Below are 27,526 nucleotides of genomic sequence, written 5' to 3' on the forward strand. Positions count from 1 at the left end.
TATTCAATCGTGAGTCACGTGTTGCGAATCCATCCGTTGGTTAGTAATCTAAAAATTGTATACAAATGGTAGCCGAGGCCAGCATAGCGGCAAAAATAAAAAAAACTTCGCCCGCAAGGGCGCAGTCAAGGGCTTCCGCGAATGGATCCACCAAATTCCTTGTCGACATTTAAAGAGAATGCATTATAAGTCAATTATTTTATGTTGTGCTTGTCAGGTCTCAATAGCAATTTAATGTAATTGAAATTGTAATTGAGCAAAATTTTTGTCAAATTACAATTACAATTACACAATATATAAATGCTTCAATTACAATTACATTACAATTACATTGAAAAATGTAATTAATTACATCAATTACAATTACAAATTACAATTGATCCAACTCTGGTATGGAAGTATGGTATAGTATGGACCGAAATTCCGGTATGGAATATGGAAAAGTGCAAGTATGGTATGGTATGGAAATTTCGCAAGTATCGTATGGGATGTTCTTTCCATACTTCCATATTTTGACAGTTTTGCCAGAACCATGACAATGATCCTACTTTCGATTTGTCAAATTAATTGCACACCTCCGAAAATCACTCACTGTCTATCAGTGTTGGGATCAAGTCACTACCTTCGAGTCACGAGTCATTTCGAGTCGTTGCACATATTGACTCGAGTCAAGTCAAGTCAGTCGATTTTTGGAGGTGACTCGAGTCAAGTCGAGTCAAGTCAAGTCAAGTCACGAGTCAAGTCAAAATTCAAGTCAAGTTGCCTTTTAGAAGTATGAAGCATGATTACGTCATTGCATTTCGCTAGGTCTCTGAATAACAGATTGATTGGTCATTGATTCTAAACCGATGAACGAATATAGAGTTGAATATACATGCAATAAGGTGCTGTATCGCTCACATAAACGTAGAACTGTTGAACTACGTAAGTAATTGCATAGCCTCATTTTATAGTTACTAGCCAAGATAGAGAATCGAGAAACGAATTGAGAAGATGCAATACAGTACCCATTTATACATATTGATATGATACAATTCGAGTCTGCGCCAATGGTTGAGGAGTATATTAACTACATTCGATTACAATTTAAATAAAACAAGAGGTTCGGTTAAGGTAAGAACAGAAAACGTAAATATATATTTTGCTACTAAATTACTTTACTACTAGTTTACGACAACGTAAGCTGTAGCTTCGATCACTTCGTTTGCGGTCAATATCTTTGTGAGAGAATATTGGGGGCTCAGTAAAACGCACGATCATCCTTTAATGATCGGTCGCTCTCATGGGTTACACAAAAGTTTGGCGAACAATCCGAACAAGATGCAAGATGCAAGATAAGGTGATTTTTACTTGATGACTTGAAATTGACTCGTAAATTTTGCTCCGAGTCACGAGTCAATCCACATTTCTGATACGCCGAGTCAAGTCATTTTAGCAAAGTGACTCGAGTCAAGTCAAGTCATAAGAAAAGGTGACTCGAGTCTGACTCGAGTCAAGTCATGACTCGAGTCATCCCAACACTGCTGTCTATGTTCATTGTTCATATCTCAAATTGCGATTCATTACTCACCCACCGACATCTATTTGAAGACAACAAAATAGCGCAACGCACACATGAAGGAAGATAACATTATAATATTAAGTACGGCACACGCGCGTCAACGAAGAACAACTACCATATGATCAGGACGGAATACAAGCAAACGCATTACTCTATCAAGTACGCCGGGCTCCAATTGTGGAACAACACTTCGCCGGCTATCCGACAGTCGTCGAGCATGTCCGCATTGAAGTCAAAATACAAGCAATGTCTTCTAAATGAATACTAGTCAGTCTTAAGGATTACCGGACCACGACCTAACATCGATCTCGCCTTCCGCTTCCGCCACACGTCACATCATTTTGTCGTTTGAATTTAATATCCTCTGCTTTACTTTTCATTCAGTGTGCATGCCTCTTATCTACTTCGCCTAGGCCAAGGTGGTTGTCTGACCTCAAAGACTACTCCAAGTATTGTTTTTTGCCCATCCAGGTCAGGTGGCGGTTTTTGTACGCTTCTGTGATTCGGCGTATTTTGGAAGTTCTTTTTTGCCACGTTTCTTTTATCTGGTTTTTCCCGTATGTTTGCCCCAATATTTGGATTTCCTGTTTTTTTAGCTTTTCGTATCGTGGATCGGCTCTTCCTAGTCCCGGTTTTTCGTTTATGTGAAGGATTTCCGTTTTTTCGGCGTTTAATTTTTGTCCGGTAGCTTTTTCGAATTGTTCAAACTCTTTGAAGATATATGGCAGTTCTTTTTCGCCCGTTAAAAACACCGTCAAGTCGTCGGCGTATTGTTGAATCTTCATGTTTATTTTGCCGATCGTAGCTCCGCTGATATTTTCGTTGTTATTTATTTTTCGTGCGAGAGGATCGATACTTATGGCGTAGAGCGCCATACTTAGGGGGCAGTTTTGCCTTATGCCCCTTTGGATTTTTATTGGTGCGGTCAAGGCTCCATTGACGGTTATTCGGCTTGTGGCTGTTCCGTATATGTTTTTTATCAATTTAATCAGATGGTGTGGAATTTCATAGTTCTCTAGTATTTTAAAAAGGTACTTATGGTTAATTAGGTCAAAAGCTTTTTGTTGGTCAAGGTTAACTATGAGCATCTCTTTCTTCCGTTCGTTCGCATATTCTGATACCGCCTGGATGTTGCGCAGTATATCGCTAATACGTCGGTCCTCTATTGCGCACTTTTGTGTCTGTAATATTAGGTTTCGCAGCGCTGGTTTTATTCGGCTTGCGATAATTCCCGTCATGAGTTTATAATCCGTGTTAAGGAGCGTGATGGGTCTCCAGTTTTTAAGTCTCTCTGGATCGCCTTTTTTGTATATTAGTATTGTAACCCCCTGCCCCCAACTTTTGCATGTTTCTCCGAAGAGGTATGCGTTGTTTAATTGTTCCTGCAAATCTCTCTTTAATATTTTCCAATAGGTAGTATAGAACTCTTTTGATAGACCGTCCTGTCCTGGGGTCTTTCCGTTTTCCATGTCTTTCAGTATGTTTTTGATTTCGTTTTGGTCTGTGTGCTAAGGTTTTCCTTTTGTTCTTCCGTTATTTTCAGGTCCTTTATTGTGTCTACGTATTTGTCCTGTATATCTGTATTGTTATTTGGCGATTTTGTCCAGAGTTTCTTATAAAACTGCTCGACTTCCTCTGTCACCTCCTCCTTTGATGTTAATTTTTCCTCGTCCGTGTTGACTATTTCCACCAGTGTCTTACTATGTTTGCGCTGCTTTATTTTATTGAAGAAGTATTTAGATGGTTTTTCGTTTTCTTCTAGGTCTTGCAGTTTATATAGTCTACACTGGTGTCTCAGTTGTTCTTCTTCAATTTTCTTCAGTTCTTTGATTTCGTCGTACGCTTGGTCGCTATCGCTATGTTCTTTTTGTTTTTGCGCGATGGTATTTTTTAGGGCGTCGACTCTCGTTTTTTCGGCGTTTTGTTGTTACCTGCCGTACCGGGTCAGGTATTTCCTGACCTCGGTTTTAAAATACTCCCACCATTCGTGTATGGTGTTGTATATATGTTTTTGTTTGGTGCATTGTTCATGCAGTCTTTTTATGTTTTTGTACAAGGTCTTGTTGTTTTCAAACATTCTCACATCATTTTTCCACAAGCCACTTCCCCATCTTGTTTGTTCCATACGTTTTATGGACAGATGTTGATAAAAGGTGTGGTCGCTGACATAGTTTACTTTGTAGTTGGAGCGGCTTTTTATTACGAGGTCCTCTGTGACATAGATACGGTCCACGCTTCTTGTTTGGTGCGCTTTCGTCACTGTGTATATTCGTTTGTGAGTGTTATGCCATCTCCATATGTCTCGGACCTTGTAAACTTCTATAAAATCCTTCCATACCTTCGCTGCTGGTGTTAACTTAAAATTGCTGATGTTTTTGGCGTCGATTTTGTATGTGACGCAGTTGAAGTCACCGCATATTATCAGCTGGTTTTGTGTTTTGGCGAGTTTCTCGGTTAGTTCTCTGTAAAGGCTTGTTTGGTACGCCCCAACATCTGCGGGTGCGTATATGTTGAATATCGTGGTAGTTTCTCCGTTTTCTTTGTCTTTGAATGTTAGGGACTGAATCCTATCCGGTACTACAATATTACTCTCTATATGGTATTTCTGTTCTAGTTCCTTCCTAATCAGTATACTGGTTCCTTTGTAGTAAAGTTTCTTCCCCTCTTCAGTGTCGTTCCATGCTTGATTTGGATTGATTTGATTGGGATAATACTTGATGTTTTGTTGTCGAGCCCATTTGTTCATTGTCATGTCCTCTACTCTATGGGTCTCTTGGAGACAGATAATGTCCCATTTTTCCGTCCGTGTTAGAGTCTTAATTTTTTGCCAGTGTGCCTTGAGGCCATTGACGTTGATAGAGTAAATAGAGGAGAACATTTGATTTTCTAAAAGGGTCTAGGGAGCGTTTGGTTGTCGGCTTATTTAGCTACGTTATCCGCTCTGAGAAGTTTCCTTCTCGCCGAGCTTTCGGATAATGTTTGAGGGCTTCGGTCGCTCTGGCTTCTTTTGCTTGGTGAAGGTGCGCCAAAGAACTCGGATTCTGTGAAGTTTCTGCCCTCAAACTTTCTTGTTAGGGTTGCTGTCTGTCCTGTCCGGCTTTTAATTGTTTTGATTATCTTTTTTTGGTCTTTGTTTTTACCTCCTTCCGAGGTTTGTTGTGGGGCTTCGTCCTCACTGGTGGTGATAACTGCCAGTTCACCGTCTGTTGCATCTCCGCTGCTTCCCTCATCGTGTTTCTGTATTATTGTTTTGTGGAGGTCGCTATTGCCCGGTGTAGGGGGCGATCTCAGATTAAAGAAGTCTTCGGCCTCGGTCTCCGACTCCTCTATAATGTTTGGTTCTTCTTCCTGTGTTTGGTTTGGGGTTGGTGTGTTCTCTATTTGTTGCTCTTTTCCTTCTTCCATGTCTTCTGTTTCAGGTTCTGTCTGTTTTTTTTTTTTCGGGCAGTGTTCGCGGGTGTGCCCGTACTCTTTGCATAGCAAGCATGCCGTTTCGTTTGGGCAGTTTGCCGCGTTGTGCCCCTCCCGCAGGCATTTGAAGCATTTGGGTAGTGCCTCATCTGCGGGAAGGTACACTTTACACGGCGCTCTGCCTAGGTACAGGAAAGGGGGAAGCTTCCCTGGGATGTAGTTGCTTATCATAACCTGCCTATATCCGTTGTGGATATCTGTCCCTCGGTGGTAAATATGTTTTATGCTCCTCACTGTGCCGCATTCATATTGTTTGATTCTCTTTTCTATTTCCACGTTCTCCACCTCTGTTGGTATTGCTCTTATATTTATTTGTACGGCCGGAGGCTGTGGCTTGTGTAGGAACAAGGTTCCGTTCTGTGTTGGGATTCCTTGTTCCGTATCTCTGAGGAATGTTTCTATAAGCTCTTCATAGGGTGCGTCTTTGTGGAATGATATGTTGTATGTTTCCCTTCCTATCTGGAAGATGGAGGCTATTTCGTTCCTTCGTTCTTTCAATAGCGGGTGTGTAATTATAGCTTGCACTATGTCTACAGCGTTGCTGTCTGCTGGCGTTAGTATGTCAAGTGAACGAGGCCTCTATAGCCGTAGGTTATTCTCTGGTTATGTCTGTTAAGCGCGTTGGCGTAAGCCATCTTACTGGTTCTTTCTGCGGCGTTTCTATGTGGCACAGGCTGCAGCCTTTAGAAGTTGCGCCGGCTTTGTAGCACAGCTTTCAAGCGTTTGCAGAACCGATACTATAGTTTCGGTTTATGCTGCAGGTCGTACGATCACCGTCTAGACCAGAGGTCTCAAACTCAAATGTGCTCGCGGGCCAATTTTCCAGTTTTGACGACGCCGCGGGCCGCAGCATCAACATGGGTATTCCATGTCTTTCAAAGTAGGCCGTATTTGACGGGATGAAATTGTCCTATTGAAAATGAACCAATCCAACAGACTGACATTCAACACTCATCATAAAAATGTGATTTACTCTTGTATCAATTTAGGCCTGGCGTGAAAATAATTATCACATTTATAACTATATTTGAATAGAAGTGTTGTTGTATTGGATATATATTAATTATAAGATATAGACGCCATATGAGCGGACAAATATATAATGTTATCCCAAAAGCTATCACGTTATAATTTTGCAGCTACTATGAATATTTTGAATTTAACAGATTGATAATAGAGAATAATCTGCTATCACAGCATTTGGGGTTTAGCAGTGCAGCCCAATCCAGGATTCGGGTATGCTCCTGATAAGTGAGTTATTAAGCTCATGGTCAAATACCTTCGAATATTGGAGCAGAAAAATAACAATATGAATATATTAATGAATGTGTCATAGTTATAGAAATTTCGAAACGCCGAACAATATCGTCACATCGTTGGAGCGTACCACTACGGTATATACTCGGTACCTTCAAGTGGCAATATTAACATGGTTTAGCGACCCAAGATGTAACTAATAGATTGCCAATGGTTGCCATGACGAAACTTGCTGAGCTAGGGAATGTTAAGCTGCGACCTTCGGATCTATTACTATTCCCATGACACGCGAATAGTTTGTTGTGTCCATGGTTCTAAGTAGGGATGGTGTGAACCTCTGGAAGGTTCAGGTTCGTGTGAACGCGAACCTTTTTGAAAGGTTCTGTGTGAACGCGAACGTAAACCTTATGAAGTCACGTGACGTCATGTTGCTAGTTCCAAACCTACATTTCAGTGAAGTGACAGCCTATATTAATGCGCACGATACCTCGTGACGACTCGAGCCACATAATGCCACAACACAATGCTGAAGTATTCATGTTGACGTTATAAACATCGCCAGATGTATCAACTTTGGCAATCAAATGATATGATAATCCTATAAAATCAATATCCTCCGTCGCTTTGCCAACAATTTCGACGAGGATTTGCAAGGAAATATAAGCTTACGCCCTTAACGATTTAGGCCAGACCGGGAAATGTATTCGGCACATGAATATTGCTACGTTGATATTGAGCAGAGTGTAAAACGGGTTTCTATGTTTGCTACCGATATTACCCCCTTAAAAAGTTATTCAGCAGTAGCCAACACCCCAATCGCACGGATTTGGTTTTTATGATACAATAAACATATGCAATCAAGATTGACCCCGTGCGCCTGCTAGATTTTTTTACATCAAGCAACGATATCAATTTTATTGATTGGTTAAATTAGCATCATTCGCCGACTACCTATACATGTAGTGTATTTCACTCTGTGTTGTGTGATTGCGGGTCAAGTTCACCGCAGAGAGTCACTAAATATTTACAAACGGAAAGCTGGATAAGTGGATATCGATCAAACTTTTATAACAAATCAAGTAAATTTCTTGAGATTTTCAAGGTGAATGCTCGTTTCGTGTTGATTTTTCTATGCTGCCAGCGCCATGCATAGTGTAGTACGCAGTTGAAATGCAATAAATGTCAACGAAATATGTTATAATGAAATGAAAATTGTAATATGTGAAAAAGGTTCACAGTGCAGAACCTACCAAGGTTCGTTTGTGAACGTGAACCTGTAAATTTCTGAGGTTCACACACAGAACGCGAACGTGAACCTCACGTTCACACCATCCCTAGTTCTAACCACGTCATGGCTTTCCGAGTCCCCTCCGGTCATATTCATTTGGCCATCGAGTAATTCTGTAAGTCTGAGTAATTCGAGTAAGTCTGAGTAATTCTAATAAAGGTCGCGCCCAAGTCTAACTCACAAATTTCAGTCACGAATCGTCCAAGCATAGTGCTGTGAACGATTATCGTCTAAAGGTCAGGGTTTATCATCATGAATTGGAAATGTGGCGAAATAGGGAATCTCTACTGCATGGTCGCAGATAGTGGGGAAGTTTGATGAATAGTTTTAGGCTATCGAAACTATTTAAGAGGGAATTTCCACTTTACAACTTGAAAAGACATATGTGGCACTTATATGTTGTAAAATTAATGAAAATCTGAAATGACGTCGCGGGCCGCATGCGGCCTCATGAGACCTCTGGTCTAGACGGTGTCGTAGCGCGTTTATAATTAGCCTAAGGTTTGAAAGCCAGACAGTCTCTCGACACCTCAAGGAAGAGGTGCGAGAGAGGAGAAAAGGAAAAGACTCGACAAGTCCTGACTCGAGAGAGAGAGTCAAGACCTGAAGAGAAAAGACTCTACTAGAGTTGACTCACTAAGACGAGTCAAGCTCCAGCAGAGGGAGGAACAGACTCCTTTAGACCTGACTCACGAAGACGAGTCAGGTCCAAGGAGGGAGGGGGGATGAGTCTGAAGGAGACTCGAAGTAGAAGTAGAAATCCGACGATGATGAAGAGGAGGAAGAAGAAGCTAGTCTAGGTAAAAGTTACACTAAGTACTACAGGTATTTACTGCTATTTACGGTAGTTAAACTAGTGCCCAAGCGGCTCCGGTACGTTCCTCGATCCTGCAAATAGCCGTTAGTTATACTTACGCGCCGAGTACCTTTTTTTTTTTTTTTTTTTTTTTCGGCTCTCCGAATACCCAGACTTTCGCAGGGCTTCTCTCATCTGATATAAGCCCTGCTACGGTCTGGGGGTTTTGGGTACATCTTCGTTAGACTTAAATAAAAGAACTTTATTGTAGACCACATTACAACCAAACACTTCAATGGATGGAGTATAGGTAGATTTAGCGTATTTCGTTTGTGGGCAAGAAGCCGAGTACCCTTTTTTTTTTTTAGGGGTAACCTGGAGGAACCGCAGTAAACCTCCACCCCGTCACGCTTGTGACAGTGCAGTGGCACCACGGCACTATTGCCACAAGCGCCCGTAATAGGTCACTTAGGAGTCGTAGGACTCCTAAGCTCCCAACTCAGGTTGCTTCTTCGTTTGTTTCCTTCAAAGTTTCTCTGCTTTTTAGGTGCAAACGGCTGTCACAAGCAGGCTTTGGCTGGGGGCGTCTGCGGAGGCTTGTCCCGCCGCCACCATACTTGTGACTGGGATACTGGCCAGGCAAGCTGACACACATCCCGGGGCCGGAGCATGAAGGCCTGACGGCCACACTTCTCCTAGGTGTGAGAGTGATTGGAAGTATCGGTTGTACCACAAGGGTTTCGCATCAGCCAGGCCGATGCTTATTTTTTTTTTTTTGGGGGGGGGGGGGGGGGGCCCGGAGGGGCCGCAGCCTACCTCCCCCCTTTGTTAATGAGTAGGTTGGTTGTAGAACCAAACTACCCTCTAACCTCCGGCCCTTTTTCATGCCTTCGGAGTTATTGTGTTTGCACTAAGCTTTGGGTATCGGGGAACCGAAGTACTCGGAGAAAACCCCTAACTGAGAGTAAAGCTGTGCTCAAACACTTCGGACCTGGTTTTCCACGCCAGGTCGTATTTGTGCCTGAGTCTAGCGGGTATGCTCTCACACAGCCCACAGTTCATCGAGGCGAGGACTACAGGTAGCCAAACTGGGGGACGCCTGCGGTCGAGATCCCCAGCCTGCTTGCCTATAGCCTCTTGTTTTGAGCTGACAGGACTTTCGGCCTGCCACGTTTGAAACTCATCGTCCAGTAAACAACCCTGTCCGTGAGTGCTCGTTTGGGAATATGAAGGCCGAAGCCATACTCTTCCCGGTATAAAAGGTGATTGAAGTAAATGACTGTAAAAGAGCGAGCATCAAAAGATACATATTTTTTTTTCTTCGGGGCCCGCGGGCATCCACAAATTTATTACACCAAGAATTTCAATACATGTAAATTTCAAATATAATCTATAAAACTGAAAGTAAGGAAAAAGCATTTCTTCTTTAATCCCATCATGTCATCATTCATCGTGTCGTCGTGTCATCGGTTCACGGTCTGCAGCTCCATCATCGGTCAGGGGTCTTCGTCATCCAGGTATCTTCCGTGGGCGTCGTCGTCTCCTTTTCCTCAGATTTCACTGCTCCGGCATTCTTTGTTGTGAGTCGTGTACATGTTATTTCTTCTTTCTTCAAAAGGCCGATAGAGAAGTGGTCAGCCTTGTTTTTGGGTTTCCAAATTGGTATATCGTGCTTTCCCTTTATTTCCAAATGAACACAGCTGTTTTGGAGCGTGTTCTATGATTCAATTGTTCTTCTTGACTTCTTTGTTTCCGTAATTGTCCTTTCCTCTTTCAAAACAAACGAAGTCACTGCTTTGCATTGTCTACCGAATTGTTCGACAATGGTCACAATCGGTCTATGAAGATCCTTGTTTTGTTCTTTTTTATGGTCAATAAATCTGTATATTTTTAAGTTTTGAGCCGAATTTGGGTTGATATTGTGTTCTTCGGTCAAAATAATTCGCGTAATGTGTATATGCAAGGTAGAGGTTAAGAGCGAAAGGGCTCCTTTCCTGCTACCATTACCGGTACTTTGCCTAAACAGCGGACGTCTAATGTCTACTATTTTCTGTTTACTGCGTACTTCCTATCGCCTATTGCTTTGCTATTCTTTGTTTCAGATTGCTATATCACGTCTTTTCTTCCATTTCATATGAAGAACAGCTTTTTTTGAGCGTTTTCCAAGTTCTTATTGTCTTCTGTTTCTTGATTGTTCTTCTAATTGTTTTGCTACCTTTGAAAACAAACGAAGTCTCTGTTTCGCATTGTCTACCAGATTCTTCAACAATGGTCGCAGTCGGTCTGTAAAATCACTGCTTTTGCTCTTTTTAAGGTCTAAATATCTATATATTTTTATGTTTAAAGCCGAAATTGAATTAATATTGTGTCCCTTATTCAAATTTGATCCTCACAATCGGTTTGTAAAAGATATGTTTGTGAGCAAGAAAGCTCTTTCTTGCTGTTGCTACCGGTACTTTGCCTAATGCAAAGTATCTATTGCCCTCCTATCTACTGCCTAATGTTTTGCTTCGTTTTATTGCGGATTACAGGTTCTCTTCGTAAATGAACGCGAGTTCATTTCTGAGAGCCTGGTCCTCCGTAGAATTATTTAGCGTGCTGATTCTTCTCATCAATTTTCTTGCTGTCTTTTTTGTCAAGTCTTTAATTGCTTCATCAACATTAATCCAACTCTGCTTATTTTTATCTAGTGCCAATTTATTCTTGATTATTTCTTTTTTTATTAGGCTTATTATTGCCCAATCTTCTGATTCTTGTAGATTTTGATTGTACAGAACCGAATCTTTGTTCATTACTTTTGATTTTATTATTCTTGCTAAATTACCATACAGGCTCGTTGCAAGTTTGCAATGGATCAGTAAGTGTTCCATATTGTCGTTCTGGTCACCACAAAATCTACATTTTATGGATTCCACCGGCTGTGACCCAATGTTCAGGATGTTCAGCCTTCTCCTGTCTTCACCAAGGAAGTACCCTTTCGACGCTGTTCTTATATTGATAACTCTTTCCTCATTTGTTAAGTATGTTTTGCAACCTCTAATGTCCGATACTTTGTCTAATTTCGTCCAGGTTCCACTTTCAAGGAGTACATCTGTCGGTATCTCTTTCTGTTTTTTGAATTCTGTGTAAATTTCTTTGTGGGTTGCTTCAGCCCATCTCTGGTCTGTCCAATCTAATTTGTTTACTATTTTCAAAATTTCTCTCCATTCCTTAGTTGTGTTTAATCTGTGTGGAGAAGAGTTATTATATAGCTGTGGGTTCACTTCCCTTAGTCTGGTGCCCAGGGTGTACATGGCTTCATGATGCCAAAATTCTTTGGGTTGGCTGATATTTTTCAAGATTTTGAATTTTTCAGCCAGCCCAGCTTCTACCTTGCTTTGGATGCAGGGTATGTTTATTTTCTTCGTAGCGTCGCTGCATATCATTTTCCTCCGACTTATTGGCTCCACTTTTTCGGGGTTCCAGATAAATCGGAAGAACATGCTATTTATCTTTTTTATTATCTTCTTTGGCATTTGAATGATCCTTGCGTTGTATAGGATCTTGGTTGTTGCAAGGCTATTCAATATTGTTGCCTTGCCAAACCACGTGAGCTTTCTATGTCTATATGCTATGGTGATTTTTCTGATCTGGTTTATTCTTTTTTCCCAGGTCTCATTTTTGTAGTTTTGGCCGAATTTTTGTCCCAATATTTCTGTAGATTGCTTTATTAGATTTTTATAATCATCGTTCTTTATAATATTTTGTTTGAAGGATAATATTTCAGTTTTAGATTTGTTCAGTGTCTGCCCTGTTGCTTCTCCGAACATCTCCAATTCACGAAATATTAGGTCCATTGAATACTCATCCTTCACTAATGCTGTTAAATCATCAGCGTATTGCTGTAGTTTTATTTCTTCTGCTCCTATTTTAATTCCAGTTATGTTTTTGTTTTTGTGTATTCTTCTCGCGACTGGATCAGTCGTCATGGCGTAGAGGGCCATGCTGAGCGGGCAGCCCTGTCTAAGCCCTCTACTCATCTTTATTTGGCCTGTCAAACCATTTATTGACTGAACCTGGCTGTAAGAGTAAGATCCTTCATATAGGTTTCTTATTAATGTTGTCATGTTGGTGGGGATGTCATACGCTTTAAGTATTCTGAATAGGTATCCATGATTTACCTTATCAAAGGCTTTCTCCTGGTCGAATGAGATTACAAGTAGATCTTGATTTTTATATAGAGCGTGATCAATTGTTGCTTTAACGTTCCTCATCGCATCCGTAATCTGTCGGTCTTTAATGCCGCATTTTTGGGTATTTAGAATCAAATTGGTCATTACGTGTTTAAGTCTGTTGGCGATAATTCCTGTCAAAATTTTATAGGCGATAATTCCTGTCAAAATTTTATAATCTATGTTTAATAAATTGATTGGCCTCCAATTTTTTAGCTCCGATGAGTCTCCTTTTTTATATATTAATTTAACTATTCCTCTTTTCCAGGTTTCACAGGTGTTGCCAAGAAGCAAAGCGTTATTGAAAAGTTCTGTCAAGGGACCTTTCAGGTGTACCCAGTACGCAATGTAGAACTCTTTGGGGAGACCATCGCTCCCTGGAGTTTTATCGTTCGACATCTTCTTAATTGTGTTCAAGGTTTCATCCTCAGATATCTCTCTTGCTAGAATATCTTTTTCTTGCTGGCCTATTTTTATATTTTCTAATTCTTCGAGGTATACGTCTTGCTGATTTCTATTTATTCCTGATTGTTCTTTCCATAATTTAGCGTAGAAGTCTCGAATTAATATTTTGATTTGGTTGGGGTCCGAAATGGTTATGCCCTGATTATTTTTAATTTGGTTTAAACTTTGAAGTGCCAGTCTTTTTTTTAATTTGTCAAAGAAAAATTTGGTGGGTTTTTCACCGAATTCTATGTCTTTGAATTTGGCGAAATTTGTGATTTTGTCAATTTTCTTTTTCTCTATTCTTTTTAATTCGTGAGATAGTCTAATTTTATAAGTAGCGTTGTGCTGGCCACTTATTTCTTGTAATTCTTTTTCGCGCTCAGATTGTGCTGGGCTCTCTCTAATTTCATGTGCTCTCATTTCTTTTTTGATAGCATCTTTAAGATCATCCCACCACGTAGTGATGTGGGTGAAGTTACTTTTATTTTGGATCATATTTTCTATTGTCACTGTTATCGTGTCTCTCAACGCCCTGTCTCTCAATTTTGAAGTGTTACACTTCCATAGTCCTTTCGTTTTTTGTATACCTTGTTCTATGTCTAACTGTAATTCCATCATGAAAGTGTGGTCCGAAATTGGATTAACACTATATATGCATTTTTTAACATTTATTTCGATACGCCTTGTTGCATAAATGTTATCACTTCTTCTTTCCTGTTGTGGAGTAATCTTTGTGTAAATTCTCTTAGTCGGATTTCTCCATCGGTACAAATCTCGGTATTTGTGTAGGTCAATGAATTTTCTCCAAATTTTTGCCGCTGGGGTTTCTCTGTAATTTAAATTATATTTGGCATCTAGTTTGTCTATTATTAAATTGAAGTCGCCACACACAATCGTTTTCTCCGCCGCGTTTCTTAGTCTTGATGTAAGATACTTATAAAACATTGTCTGTCTTCTAGATGTTATTGGAGGAGCGTATACGTTCCATATTTCTATTTTGTCCGTATCTTTCCTCAAGATCAATTTTTTTTTCGCGGCCGCCGCAGCGAGCCAAAATGTGTAGGCGATATAAATATATATATATATGTTGGAGTGATTATTTTCGGGTCATGTTTTGCTTCCAAATGTTTTCTTTATTTTCACACAGAAACAAAGGTTTTCACTCAGAACAAGGACAGAGGACATGAAATGCGGATACACAAACGTGAGTATGAAAGTTATTCAGAGGTACATGAAACACATGAAATATACATACATGAAATATATATACATGAAATAGCATGAATTGAACACATTTTACATACACACTTATAATTTGTCGGATCCGTCTTTTCTTTTCTCCGTTTCTTCTTCTTTCTTCTTTTCTTGATCTGATTCTTATTTCCTGATGTTTATGCCTTGTTATCTGTTTTCTTCTTCCAGAAATACCAGTTCATTTTTAAATATTTGTTCCTCGGTTGTTGTTTTAAAGTATTTAATTCTCTTTGCCAATTTATTTATTATTCTTCTCATTATCGTCTTCTCCGTGATGTTACTGCTGTTCAAAGTCTGATCCGCCTTATCTAGTCCTTTTTTTTGTTTTTATTATTTCCAATTTTATTATACTTAATATCGTCCAATCGTTGTCCTGTGTTATTCCTTCATTAAAGAGAATTTGATCTCTCTTTAAATTGTTCTGCGTGAAAAGTATTCCTAAGGTCCTTATGATACTCTTTGTTAGAGGGCACTTGAGCATTATGTGCTCAATGTTATCGTTTCTGTCTCCACAGAATTTGCAATTCAGGTTTCGTCTGTTTTGCAACTCTATGTTGAGCAGGTGCATTCTTCTCTTCTCCTCTCCTAAGAAGTACCCTTTGTTCGCTAATCTAATATTATTTACTCTCTCTTCATTTTTTATCATGTTTTGTTTATCATTTGTTCGTCTAACTTTATCCCAATTGACTTGCTTTCCGGTTGATAGTCTAATCGTAGATGGTGACTCTTCTAATTCTCTTACTCCTGTATATATACTTTTATGCGTTGCTTGTTCCCAGTTATCATCATTCCAATTTAGTTTATTCGCCTTATATATTATTTTTTCCCATTCTTGTGACATCTTCATTTTATGTGGTCTTGAGTTCGAATATAGTTTTTTGTTGATTTTATTTACTTTGGTACCTAGGTTGTATAGGGCCTCGTAGTGCCAAAATTCCGTAGGCTCTTCTAGGTTTTTGATGATCTTGTACTTTTCTATTTCGCAAGTTGTGAATTTGCTTTTTGTGCATGGTATCCTCATGTCGCCCATTATGTGATCCGATATCATTTGAGATCTTTTTATGGGCTCCATTCTCTCTGGATACCATGCAAATCTAAAGAACATGTCATTAATCTTTTTTATTGTTTGTGTGGGTGGCAGGGCCACTCTCTCGTTATAGGTAATTTTTGACATCGCTAAGCTGTTTAAAATCGTCGCTTTCCCCACCCACGTCAATTTCCTATTCCTAAAAGCTATAGTTATCTTTCTTATTTGTTCCACTCTCTTGTCCCAGGTCTTTTTGATATACGATTTGCCGAAGAATTGTCCTAATATTTGGGTATATGGTTTTTGGTATTTTTCAAATTCACTATATTTTAGTATGCCTGGCTTTGTTGTGATTATCTCTGTCTTTTCTTTGTTTAGTGATTGCCCTGTGGCTTGTCCAAATCGTTCCATCTCTTCCATTATGAGTCTTACTGACTCTACGTCTTTGACGATTGCCGTAACATCGTCAGCATATTGCTGTATTTTTAATTCCTTTCCACTCATCTTTATACCTTTTATGTTCTTGTTTTTCTCTATCTTTCTTGCTAGCGGGTCAATGGACATTGCGTATAAGCACATGCTTAATGGGCAGCCCTGTCTAAGTCCTCTTTTTACTAGTATTTTCTCTGTTTTAGTTCCATTTATCTGAATTTGGCTGGTCGAGTTGTCGTAAATTTTGATGATTAAGTTCCTGATTGAAATTGGTATTTTGTAGCTTTCCAAAACTTTGTCTAGATAATTATGTGGTACTTTATCGAATGCTTTTTCTTGGTCTAAATTTAGTATTATTAAATCGTTCTGTTTATAATGTGCTACATCCAGGGCTGCCTTTATATTTCTCAGAATGTCAGAGATTTGCCTATTCTCTATGGCACATTTCTGTGTGTTTAGAATAAGCTTCTCTGTAACCACGCTAAGTCTTTTTGCTATTATCGAAGTCATTATTTTATAGTCTACATTCAGTAGGGTTATAGGTCGCCAGTTCTTTAGCATTTTGGCGTCTCCCTTTTTGTACAGTAACTTAACTATGCCCTCGTTCCATGTCTTGCACGTTGTGCCAAACATGAGGGCGTTGTTGTATACCTCTACCATGTGGGTTCTTAGCGCTTTCCAGTGCCTACTGTAGAATTCTACCGGTAGTCCATCGCTCCCGGGTGTTTTGCCTTTATTCATACTTTTAATCACATTAAGTATTTCCTCCTCTGTAATCGGGGTGGATATCCTGTTTTGGTCTTCTATATTCAGATGGATATCTTCGATTTCCTCTAAATATAGTTTCTGTTTCACTGTGTCTAATTTCTTCTCTGGTTGCCATAGATTTTGGTAGAATTCATGCACTCGTCTTTTTATCTGGTCCGGTTCTTTACATAACTTCCCTTCTTTATTTTGAATACTATACATTTGTTGTGTCACTTGCCTTGCTTTAAGCCTATCGAAGAAGTACTTCGTCGGCTTTTGTTCTTTCTCAGCCTTAGTAACTTTTGCTTTTTGTATCACAAATGTCAGTTTTCTCTTTTCTATATCTTTCAGTTCTTTTAATAGTCTAATCTTTTCTTGGTAATTCGATTCGTCTTCTAATTTATCTAATTTTTCTTTTATTTGATCTTGTCTTAATTTTTCTATACGATTTTGTTCTGCCGCTTTTTGCCTTAGTAGGTTTTTTATCATAGATTTGAGCTCGTCCCACCACTGAGTTATGCTTTCATAGTGTGGTTTGTTCAGCTCCATGAGTTCTACTATATTTCTTATCTCCTCATTTATATATTCCTGTTTCAGATGTTCTACGTTACACATCCACGTGCCGCTTCCCCACTTCCCTCCTCCCTCATTTCCCAGTATCAACTGCATCATGAAGGTGTGATCGGATATGGGGTTTATCAGGTAATTGCACTTTTTGATGTTTTTGTCCACCAATTTTGTAGTGTAAATATTATCTATTCAGCGTTCTTGTTGTTTTGTAATTTTTGTATAAATCCTTTTGTGTGGATTTCTCCATCTATACACATCTCTAATATTGTGGGTATTGATGAAGTTCTTCCAAACCTCGGCAGCTGGATTGCTTTGCCTCGGTTGAAATTTATTATCCTTTTCTCCTGTTACAATATTAAAATCTCCACATATAACGGCTCTAGTATATTCTGAATCTATGCGTGTTGTCAATTGCTTATAAAAATCTGTCTGGGTTCTCCCAACATTTGGAGGCCCGTATATGTTCCAGATTTCTGTTTCTGTACCATTTTCGTCTTTTATTTTGATTTTCTGTGCTCTGTTTTCTATCATTATCTCGTCTTGGACTTTATATTGTTGTTCTAATTCTTCACTTGCGAATATTGCAGTTCCTTGATAGTAGTTTTTGATTTGCTGGGTTTTCTCGTCTAGCCAAACATCTCTTTTGTCTAGGCTATTGACATACACGTTATATTTGTTTTCGTCGCACCATGTTTTTAGTTTCAATTTGTCTATTTTATGTATTTCTTGTAAACAATATTTCTTGTAAACAATATATGTCGTACTTGTGTTTTTTGATTAATTCTGTTGTCAAATTCCAATTCCTTTCCAAGCCGTTTATGTTTAGAGATAGTATTTTAATGTCCATTTTTGGATGCCGTGATAGGTTTTAGGGATTTCCTCTTTTTGCTCTTGTTCTGTCTTTTCTTTTTTATCTTAAGTTTGTCTCCTGCCTTGCATTCTTGTCCGTTTTTGTTGATTTCATTTTCTCCTGCATTATCCGATTCTAGGTCAGTACCTTGATCTGTGTTTTCAGATCTTTGACTGCCTTCATCGTCGTTCATTTCTATTTCATTTTGCTCTGCTTCCTTCACTTCTGTTTTATTCATCTCTGTGTCCTCCTCCTCTGAGTCTGATCCGCTATCGGACAGATTGAGGTCTGAGTCTGATCCGCTATCGGACAGATTGAGGTCTACTTTCTCTATTACTGTGATATCTGCAATGTTTTCATCACCAGAGTCTGTTGTGATGTCCGCATTATTTTCATCAGAAGAGCCTGCAGTTTCCTCTACTTCGACTGCATTTTCCTCAACTATTTCAGTAATATTGGTTTCTTTGCGCTTTTCTAGCTGGGGATACTCTTTATCCCTTATTTCGCATTCTGTCTGGTCATGTTCTTTAGAACCACAGTATCTGCAGTGCTTTTTTGTGCGGTTAGCTGCCAGATGTCCAGTTTCCTGGCATTTGTAGCATTTTCTGCTCTCCGCCTGTCTATATAGGTCGGAGCAAAGATTCTGCATTTGGCGCCACTGATTTCTATATAGGGCGGTAATGTGCCGTCCCTATAGTCTTCGATCGCTACGGTTCTGTAGCCGTTTTGCAGTTTGAGTCGTTTGTGGTAACCCCTGGTTATTCTAACTACTCTTCCTGCATTCCAGTATTGCACCGCGTTTGCAACTTGTTCGTCAGTCGCTTCGGTCGGCACAGCTCTGACATTTATGTATGTCAGAGGTGGAAGCGGTCTTTGCAGTCTGTATACTTTGCCATTAAATTTAATTTGTCCAATATGTTCCAAAAGCTCGTTTCGTTTCGTCTCTTCTGTCATTGTGATGTTAAAGGCTGTGTACCCCACTTGGAACACTGATTCCATTTCTGGAATGTATTCCTTTAGGGCTGACAGCCTTATCAAGTCTATTACCTCTTCTTGATTTGTTTCTTGTTCGCACTTTAGGTCAATAGACCTCGGTCTCTGTCCGTGCGTTATTGTTTGATACATTTTGCTGTTTTTCACACAGTTTTTGTCGCGAGCACACAGCTCTCTTTTTTATTCTGAGCACACAGCTCCTTTAAACCGTTGTAGCCGGTCTAATACCGCTTTAAATCGCTATAGATAGCTATTTCCCCTTTGCCTGCAGCCTTTGACTTAGGCTCTGGCATGCAGACCCGCTGATTGTCTGATTTCTATCGAACAATGGAAGTCTAGCTTTTCAATTGTCGCGTCAGGTGGAGACAATGTAATCAGACTCGCCGTTGATAATCGCTATATTTTCGGTGTTTTTTGGCTGTAGGTGTTCCGAAATTCGACTTTTGTTGTTAATTTAACTGTAATGGCTTAGTTAATCACTGATCTACACACCAATACCTTTTTTATCGAAAAAACTCCAAATTTTTAATCTGTGTATCGGTAGCGCAAATCGCTTTCCGGCGCTATGTCTGTAGAGCAGTTGTAGACAAGACTTCTGGTATTTAGCATTAATAACCACGGCTTTTGATATATGGCCGATTGGCACTATTTCCGTACAGCAATTTAATCAAATGTCTTTTTATTTAGATGCAGCGACCACGTCTTCTCTATTTTCGACAGTACGGCAGTATATCTATGCAGTGAAGAAAGATGTGTCTTCTGTTTGGATTGCGGCACCGGCGGCTTCTGATACAGAACTGAGCAGCTCTATATCTGTATAGCAAAGGTAAGTGTGTCTTGTTTTGGTGTAGCAGCCGCGCGCTTTCGTTCTATAAACGACAGGCACTATACTAGTACGGCAATGGTAAGTGTCTCTTGTGTTTTGGTTACGGCGACCGCGTGTAACGCAAGGTAAGGCACGTGAAATCCGCTGTATGTAATTGAGAAGATAGTTTAGGCTTTGAGCCAGATCCAGCAACCACTTTTATGTAGGGTAAGGCAACCTCGTGTTTAAGAAAGTCTAGTAAGACTTCTAGAACTAGATATAGCAACCTCGTGTACGTCAAAAGTCAGGTATGGCAACCACGTGTAAGACACTAAGCTAGGCACGACGGTACGGCAGTAAGACGGGTACGGCACTAATTCTAAATCTGCACAGCGCAGGTTTAAGTTAAAATTAGAAGTCTACAATGTATCCCAGCGATACCAAAGTCTTTGTTCTTTAAGCTAATCTGACCTGGAGAAATGTCAGCGCTCGCGCCTGTCTAAAGACGACCACCCGTCGCGACCGGCGGTCGCTTCGTATTCGGTGCAATGCCGGCTTTGCCAACCTTCGCTCGCACGTCCCGGTCCGTATTGGGGCTTATCGAGTCGCGTCGGTTGCGGGCGGACAGGGTTATCGGCGTTTTTTTTATATTTCGACTCGCTCGGGTCGGATTCCGTCGCATATTTTGTTTGTTATTTTTTTGCGGGTGATTGTGTGACCAGACGTGACTTTTGACTGTAAAGTCGTTTTGTGAAGCGGGTCCGAGCCAGTATATGGATACATCAGATAACCCTAACCTTGGCCTTGACCCCGGTCGACACCAACATAGAATGAGTGCGGACATCGGTGTATCAGACGTCGCCGAAGATGTGTATTCGGCTCGTCTGTTGTGGAGATGTCTTGATTGCCGGCGCGCGGTTCCGCGAACACGTTGCGTATAGACAGAGACTGGTGGCGGAGCTCGTGTAGCAGCCCAAGTGCTGCTGTTAACCTTGTTGTTATTGTATCTGTGGTCATGAACTGTGCACGTGGTTTCTTGTAAACATGATATTCGCTCTTTCTGGTTTGGACGTCGTGCTGGCCGGTCGTGGGACCGCCAGCGTCAGACCGTATTATGTTGTAGTGTCGATACGTTGCAGTTAGCGTGTGAAGCTCCGTAATAAAGCATTGCCAATCCGAGACCGACCGGGCCGTTACACTCGCTAATCGACAGCACAGTCGACCTCGCTGGTAATCAAAGCCAGCTGCACACCAGTGATGAGCATTTTAGTGGAGTGGAGTGGATTCGCAGCGGAGTTTTGCCGATTTTGTGACAGTCGGAGCGGAGTCGGAGTCTCGAAAAGCAATATCCGCTCATCACTGCTGCGCACTTCAACTTTGTCGCGATTTGCGGACTCAATCGATGTAGAAAATAGGCAGGCAGGCAGGCAGGCACGCACGCACGCGCTGCGTAATTTATCTTGGATTCTACACGCATTTGCGGGTGATGCACATCATCGAGTAGCATTGGCGTTCTCCTGCCTGCCTGCCTGCCTGCCTGCCTAGACTGCTGATGGATGACATCTCCGGAATAAAGATTACGTTATGAGGAATTGAATATTGCTGCTTTCTACAGGCCGGCGAGACGCGGACCGATAACCACTGCTTTACAGCGACAAGTTTTTCTTGCGCGCGCCCTTGTACGTGGGCACATTAGGGCTGTTGAAATTTTTTTTTCAGATTACACTGACTACTTGATTAAATTGTTAGGTTGGTTTAAAAGAAACGCTGCTCACCAACTTTGGCTCATTTCCAGCCGCTAGAAGCGAAGTTATTCCGTAAGAAAAAATTTTTGATTTGAATAAAATAGTATTTACGGTGAGCAGGTCGGCGATAATTTTCGATCGCTAAAATTTCCGTTTAACGAAATCGGGCGAAAAATTATTGTCAAATCACAGAATATGAGTGTCAAGGGCCCTTCCTCCCCATCGCTTCTCGGCCTTTATGGCTAAGATCAAGTGCGCGTGGAAGGTTGGCGCTGGTCGTCCGGAGGACTTGCCGAGTCCCAGAGGCGTCGGAGACCCTGACAGTCGAGTTCTTGAACTGCTTGAGTCTAACAGGGCACGATTCCAGGGCGTACGGAGACGCCTACGGGCTTTGGACCGAGGTCCGACCCGTTGCTAGGCGTCTCGGTGCTCGCTGGCTCGTGACCGAAGACGGGCTCTACCAGTTGGCTCTAGGCGCCGACTGCTGTCAGGATTTGGGTCGTTTAACCAAATTCCTTCACCTGAAGGTGAACCAACGTTGGAAGACACGGTGGATGGAGCTTCCCGACCAGGGCAAAACTGTGGAGTGCCACAGCTGGTACGGGAGCTCCAATCGCTTTCTCCGGTCTTCCAACGTCCTGACGGCAGTCGAGCGTAGCTGGATGCTTAAAGCTCGACTGAATCTTCTGCCGCTCCGGTCGATCCGGGGTCGGTTTAGAAAGCGTGTGGAGCCAAGTGTGGTCTGCTGCAAGTGCGGACAGCATACCGAGACCCTGCCCCACGTACTGAACCACTGCCTGCCAGTGATGGATAGCATCACGAACAGGCACAATTCGGTACTTGGGGTGCTCCTGGACTGTATACCAAGCTCCTCTTCTTTTTCCAGATTCGATGTGGACCGCGTTTGCGAGGAGCACGCCACATTGGCCAACAGGCGGCTGAGACCCGACCTCATCTTAGCGGATCGTCGCCGGGTCTTGGTCATCGATGTGGTGTGCCCCTTCGAGAATGGAGTAGCCAGTATGGACGCTGCCGTTGCACTGAAACACTCAAAGTACAAGGACCTCTGTGAGTCTCTCCGCGTTGCCACGGCCAAGGTGGTGGAGATGCATACGTTCGCGGTCGGGTCCCTGGGGAGTTACCACCCCGGGAACCTGACCACCTTACGTGCGATGGGTGTTTCGGTCTTCGAGTCCAGACTGGTCTCCGAGCGAGCCGTGGTCGCTTCTCAGCGCGGCTCTCATCGTGTCTGGAAGGCTTGGTGTAGTGTACGGGACCACGAGAGGACTTGACCCCCCCCCTTCACGTGTTCCTTGTTTGTTATGTGTTTTTTGTTCTGGTTATTTAGCTTAACCCGCTAGCCATCACGGGGTTCGACTGCAGGCAACTGGACACCGGATTGTTTCACGGAACTCCTCCCCAAATTAACATAAATGGACCCCTGATAGTTTTATTTTTCGATTTTAGTTTCAGAGTGGTACTAAATGCTAAGGGGAGGAGTTCCCCCACCTCTCGACAAAAAGTTTGATTTGATTTTTCACCACCACAATTACTATGATAATGCCTCCCTGCAATCGGACCTCGCCAGTTCGTCCCTTTATTTTTTGTGTTGTATGTCGGCCTCCACCACATAGTATGTCGGCCTCCACCACATATATCGTGTGTTTTTGGTGGAGGCCTTTGTCTGTGTTGGTGTCCCCTGTCCCCGGGCGAACTGGCCATGTCTTCTCTGGCCCTTATATTATTATCGCATTTTCATTTTGTGATTTTTTCGCATTTATTTATCGTTAAAAAACATTTTCATTTCCCCGTCACCGTAAATGGCGGGTATTGTTCTGCTTATATGTTATGCATGTTAGCAAGGTGACCGAAGTCGCGAGTATATTTATTTCATATTGCATTTTCATTTCCGTGGAAATTTGCAGAAATAAAATATTACAAACCAAAAAATATCTGTTCTTTATAGGTTAATACCTGTAACGGGGGTCATCGACCCCCTCTGTGTATTAATTTGATTTTTGCAGCGTTGGTGGAGTGTTTGCGGCTTGCTGCGCCTCTGCCGTGGGTCATCTTGGTATTGCAGTACCTCCAAGTTTGGCCTGCACGCTCCGACGTGTCGGAGTATACATCAAACATCATCATCACTGGAGTTTAAATTGTGGGTGAGCTTTGTTTCCGTGTATGTATGAAATTTAAAAAAATAAAAAAGGTTACTTTCGTGCCGTGGGCGCTCACAATTTTTATTTGACAAATTAAGGATGCCGTGTAGTGTTTTGTGTGTGTCGTTCGCCGCCGCAGCAGCAGCAGCTCACCGATCCGCAGCAAGTCGTTTGCAAGCAATAACGGTAACAGACACCCGTCGAGCGCGTCTAATTCTATTTGACCACCGTAAACACTATTTTATGCAATTCCAAATCAAAATTGTTCGACGGCAGGCAATAAATCCGCTTCGCTTCCACTGGTTGAAATTGAACCAAATTCGGTGTTCGGTGTTTGGTATTGTGACATTCACGAGTTGCCTCTGATCGAGCAGCGGCGGCGGCGCCGGCCGGCGCGCGCCCATTGGGTCTATATAGAGAGAAACGCGTGCATTAGAGGTGAATCGCGCAAGGCGCGAAAATTTTTTTTAGGTTGACAGGTAGGTGACCGCCAACCGAATGACGGAAAAGTGGTCAGAATCATCAGGGTTTAATTAATACAAAAAAACTCGAGTGTCAAAACGGCTACAGAACTGTAGTAATAGAAGAATACCAAGACGGTACGGTACGCTACCATCTTATGTGGATATTAACGGCGCAAAATGCAGAGTTTTGCTACAAACCCACAGAGTGGTGGAGAGCAGAAAATGTTACAAAACGCATCGCTTTGTCACAGACGGGCGGGCGGATTCTCTCGTTCTCTCTCTCGTCGTTTTGCCTGCCGTGTCGCGAGAGCCAATACGCAACGTGTTCGCCAACCCGTGCGCCGCCAATCAAGAGATCTCGACAACAGACCAGTCGAATACACATATTTGGCGACGTCTCATAAACTGACACGTCCGCACTAACGCGATCATCAGGTTGCAACGCGCCTCCCGATTTAACGGATCAGGACGTGCAAGCGAAAATTGGCAAAGCCGGTATTGCACCGAATTGAAAGCGACCGCCGGTCGCGACGGGTGGTCGTCTTTAGACAGGCGCGAGGGTTGCCGGAGAACCCGGCCCTTGGAGAACCCGGCCCTACCAACCCGGCCCTTGGAGAACCCGGCCCTTGGAGATCCCGGCCCTCGGTGAATTCCTCGGGAAATTTTGAAATTAAGTGTATTCACAAGTATTAATATGAATTAATAAAGTAATAATGTTATTATCAACTGATTTGTCGGTCTTGTAAGGAGGTCAGGGCATGCGTAGGTTGGGGGAGTTGGGATATTAGGGTTGCGAGGTGTGGGATATTAGGGTTGCCGGGGGTGGGATATTAGGGTTGCTGGGGGTGGGATATTAGGGTTGCCGGGGGTGGGATATTAGGGTTGCCGGAGGTGGGATATTAGGGTTGCCGGGGGTGGGATATTAGGGTTGCTGGGGGTGGGATATTAGGGTTGGTGGAGGTGGGATATTAGGGTTGCCGGGGGTGGGATATTAGGGTTGGTGGAGGTGGGATATTAGGGTTGCCGGGGGTGGGATATTAGGGTTGCCGGGGGTGGGATATTAGGGTTGGGGGATAAGGGTTGGGGTAGGATATTAGGGTTAGGGTTAGGGTTGCCGGGGGTGGGATATTAGGGTTGCCGGGGGTGGGATATTAGGGGTTGGTGGAGGTGGGATATTAGGGTTGCCGGGGGTGGGATATTAGGGTTGCCGGGGGTGGGATATTAGGGTTGGGGGAGGGGGATAAGGGTTGGGGTAGGATATTAGGGTTAGGGTTAGGATATTAGGGTTGCCGGGGGTGGGATATTAGGGTTGCCGGGGGTGGGATATTAGGGTTGCCGGGGGTGGGATATTAGGGTTGGTGGAGGTGGGATATTAGGGTTGCCGGGGGTGGGATATTAGGGTTGCCGGGGGTGGGATATTAGGGTTGGTGGAGGTGGGATATTAGGGTTGGGGGAGGGGGATAAGGGTTGGGGTAGGATATTAGGGTTGCCGGGGGTGGGATATTAGGGTTGCCGGGGGTGGGATATTAGGGTTGGTGGAGGTGGGATATTAGGGTTGGGGGAGGGGGATAAGGGTTGGGGTAGGATATTAGGGTTGCCGGGGGTGGGATATTAGGGTTACCGGAGGTGGGATATTAGGATTGCCGGTGAATACAAAATTTCCCGAGGGCCGGGTACACATTTATTGCATTTTTAATTCAAAATTGTTCGAGGGCCGCATTCACCGAGGTCCAGAGTAGTCGAAAAACACCGTGAATACCACAACAAGTAGACCACGCGTGCTTGATATGCAAAATTTTCCGAGGGCCGGGTTCTCCAAGGGCCGGGTTCTCTGGTAATCGTTTGTACTGACACGTCTCCAGGTGCTAGCATTGCCTCTCTCTACTCATTCTAGCTATTGGAGTATTTGGTTGTATTAAGGACGCGTGAGTATACTAACGGCTACTTTCAGGTTTCAAAGACGTTCCGGTGCCGCTGAGGCAATAGCTAAAACTACCGTAACCGTTAGTAATTACCTAGCTAGACTTACACTAACTGCTCACTTCTTCCTCCTTTTCGTCGACCTTTGGATTTCAACTTCGAGTCTTCTTCAGACTCCCCCCCTCTCCCTCCTGAGGCCTGACTCGTCTTCGTGAGTCAGGTCTTAAGGAGTCTCTATCTACCTCTCCGAGAATTGACTCGTCTTTGTGAGTCAATTCTCGGTGGAGTCTTTTCTCAGAGTCTTGACTCTCCCTTGAGTCAAGACTCTCTTCCAGTCAAGCGACTTCTCTCTTGTCGCTTGACTGCTTTATTACTTTCTTGCTGTCTAGACATTAGGTCTAGACAGAAGTCGTACGAGGTCTGCAGCAACCGATACCGCAGTATCGACTCTTACAAAGCAGCTGAAAACGCGCTTATACAGCTAGTAAACGGCTTCAAAAACGCGCTTATACAGCTAGCAAACAGCTTCGAAAACGCCTGTAAACAAGCGCTCAGTTTCGTAATACAAACGCAATTCAATTGCAGAAGCTGCAAACAACATGAGAAGGCAGAGACCACGCTCTATAGACGTAGACGTGCCTAACAACATGCCAGGCAGCGACGTCTTCAACGCCATCATTACGCACGAACCGTTAAAACCATTACTGGAGAGAGTTGAATCTATATACCAAATGGGTTACAATCTATTCAACATTACGGTTGAAGAATCGACGGACGCAGATAAAATAAAAAACCAAATACTTAGCGCATGTGAGGCAGGCATCAAAACAGCACAAGGAGACTTGATACTGAAAAGTGCCAGCGACCCAATACGAGCTATTAACATCAGAGCAGTCCCCACAGAAGCAACCGACCTAGAAATAGCGACGCTCTTGGCTTTATACCAGTGTGGAAGGGTTATAAAAGCCGTGAGGATCAATCACAGCGGCACAAGATATCACAACGGCTACAGACGTGTATTAATAGCCGACTATGAGCCGGGAAGGATCCCAGCCTACATCAAAATCAGAGGTTTCAGTTGTAAGGTCTTTTTGCCACCGGGCGAACAAACCTCAATCATATGCAATAGGTGCCTGCAACAAGGACACCTAGCAAGAGATTGCAATAACGAAATGATGTGTCTCTTTTGCAAAAAAACGGGCCACAAGAGAACCACATGCCCTGTACTCAGGGAAGAATACCCAACCGCGTCAGAGAACCGTATACAGAATAACGTTGTACAAGAAGAAAACAACACAGAACTAGAAGTAATCGAAGACAGTATAGATACAAACAACCAACACGAAGAACAAGAAGAAGAACAAGAGATACAAAACAATAACGAACAAGACAGTGCAGACAATACACCAGCAGAACTCATCATTCACGAGAGTGATCACGAGAGTCATCAAAGTAAATACATGCCAGAAAACAACAATGGCAATCAAGAAGGCGAGTTGATTTGGGAAGACATTTCCCAACACACGATC

At 42.4% G+C, this 27,526-nt stretch overlaps 2 protein-coding genes and 1 non-coding gene across 3 annotated transcripts in view; 2 read left to right on the forward strand and 1 right to left on the reverse strand.

Moving 5' to 3' along the window:
- Positions 1 to 27,526, reverse strand: part of LOC145456510 (uncharacterized) — a 487,292-nt gene that overhangs the window by 304,578 nt on the left and 155,188 nt on the right. The gene's annotated exons all lie outside the window — the stretch shown is intronic.
- LOC145456036 (uncharacterized) lies at positions 20,754 to 22,746 on the forward strand. Its single transcript, XM_080334065.1, has 2 exons — positions 20,754 to 20,847; positions 21,809 to 22,746. The coding sequence occupies exons 1-2, from the start codon at positions 20,754 to 20,756 to the stop codon at positions 22,744 to 22,746; spliced, it is 1,032 nt and encodes a 343-aa protein (XP_080190191.1).
- On the forward strand, positions 23,355 to 23,562 carry LOC145456610 (U2 spliceosomal RNA). Its single transcript, XR_013920669.1, has one exon. It is a non-coding gene; the product is annotated as a U2 spliceosomal RNA (small nuclear RNA).

The sequence above is a fragment of the Botryllus schlosseri genome, chromosome 14 (genome assembly GCF_051294905.1).
Source record: "Botryllus schlosseri isolate E-star chromosome 14, Bs_hap1, whole genome shotgun sequence".
Lineage (NCBI taxonomy): Eukaryota > Metazoa > Chordata > Ascidiacea > Stolidobranchia > Styelidae > Botryllus > Botryllus schlosseri.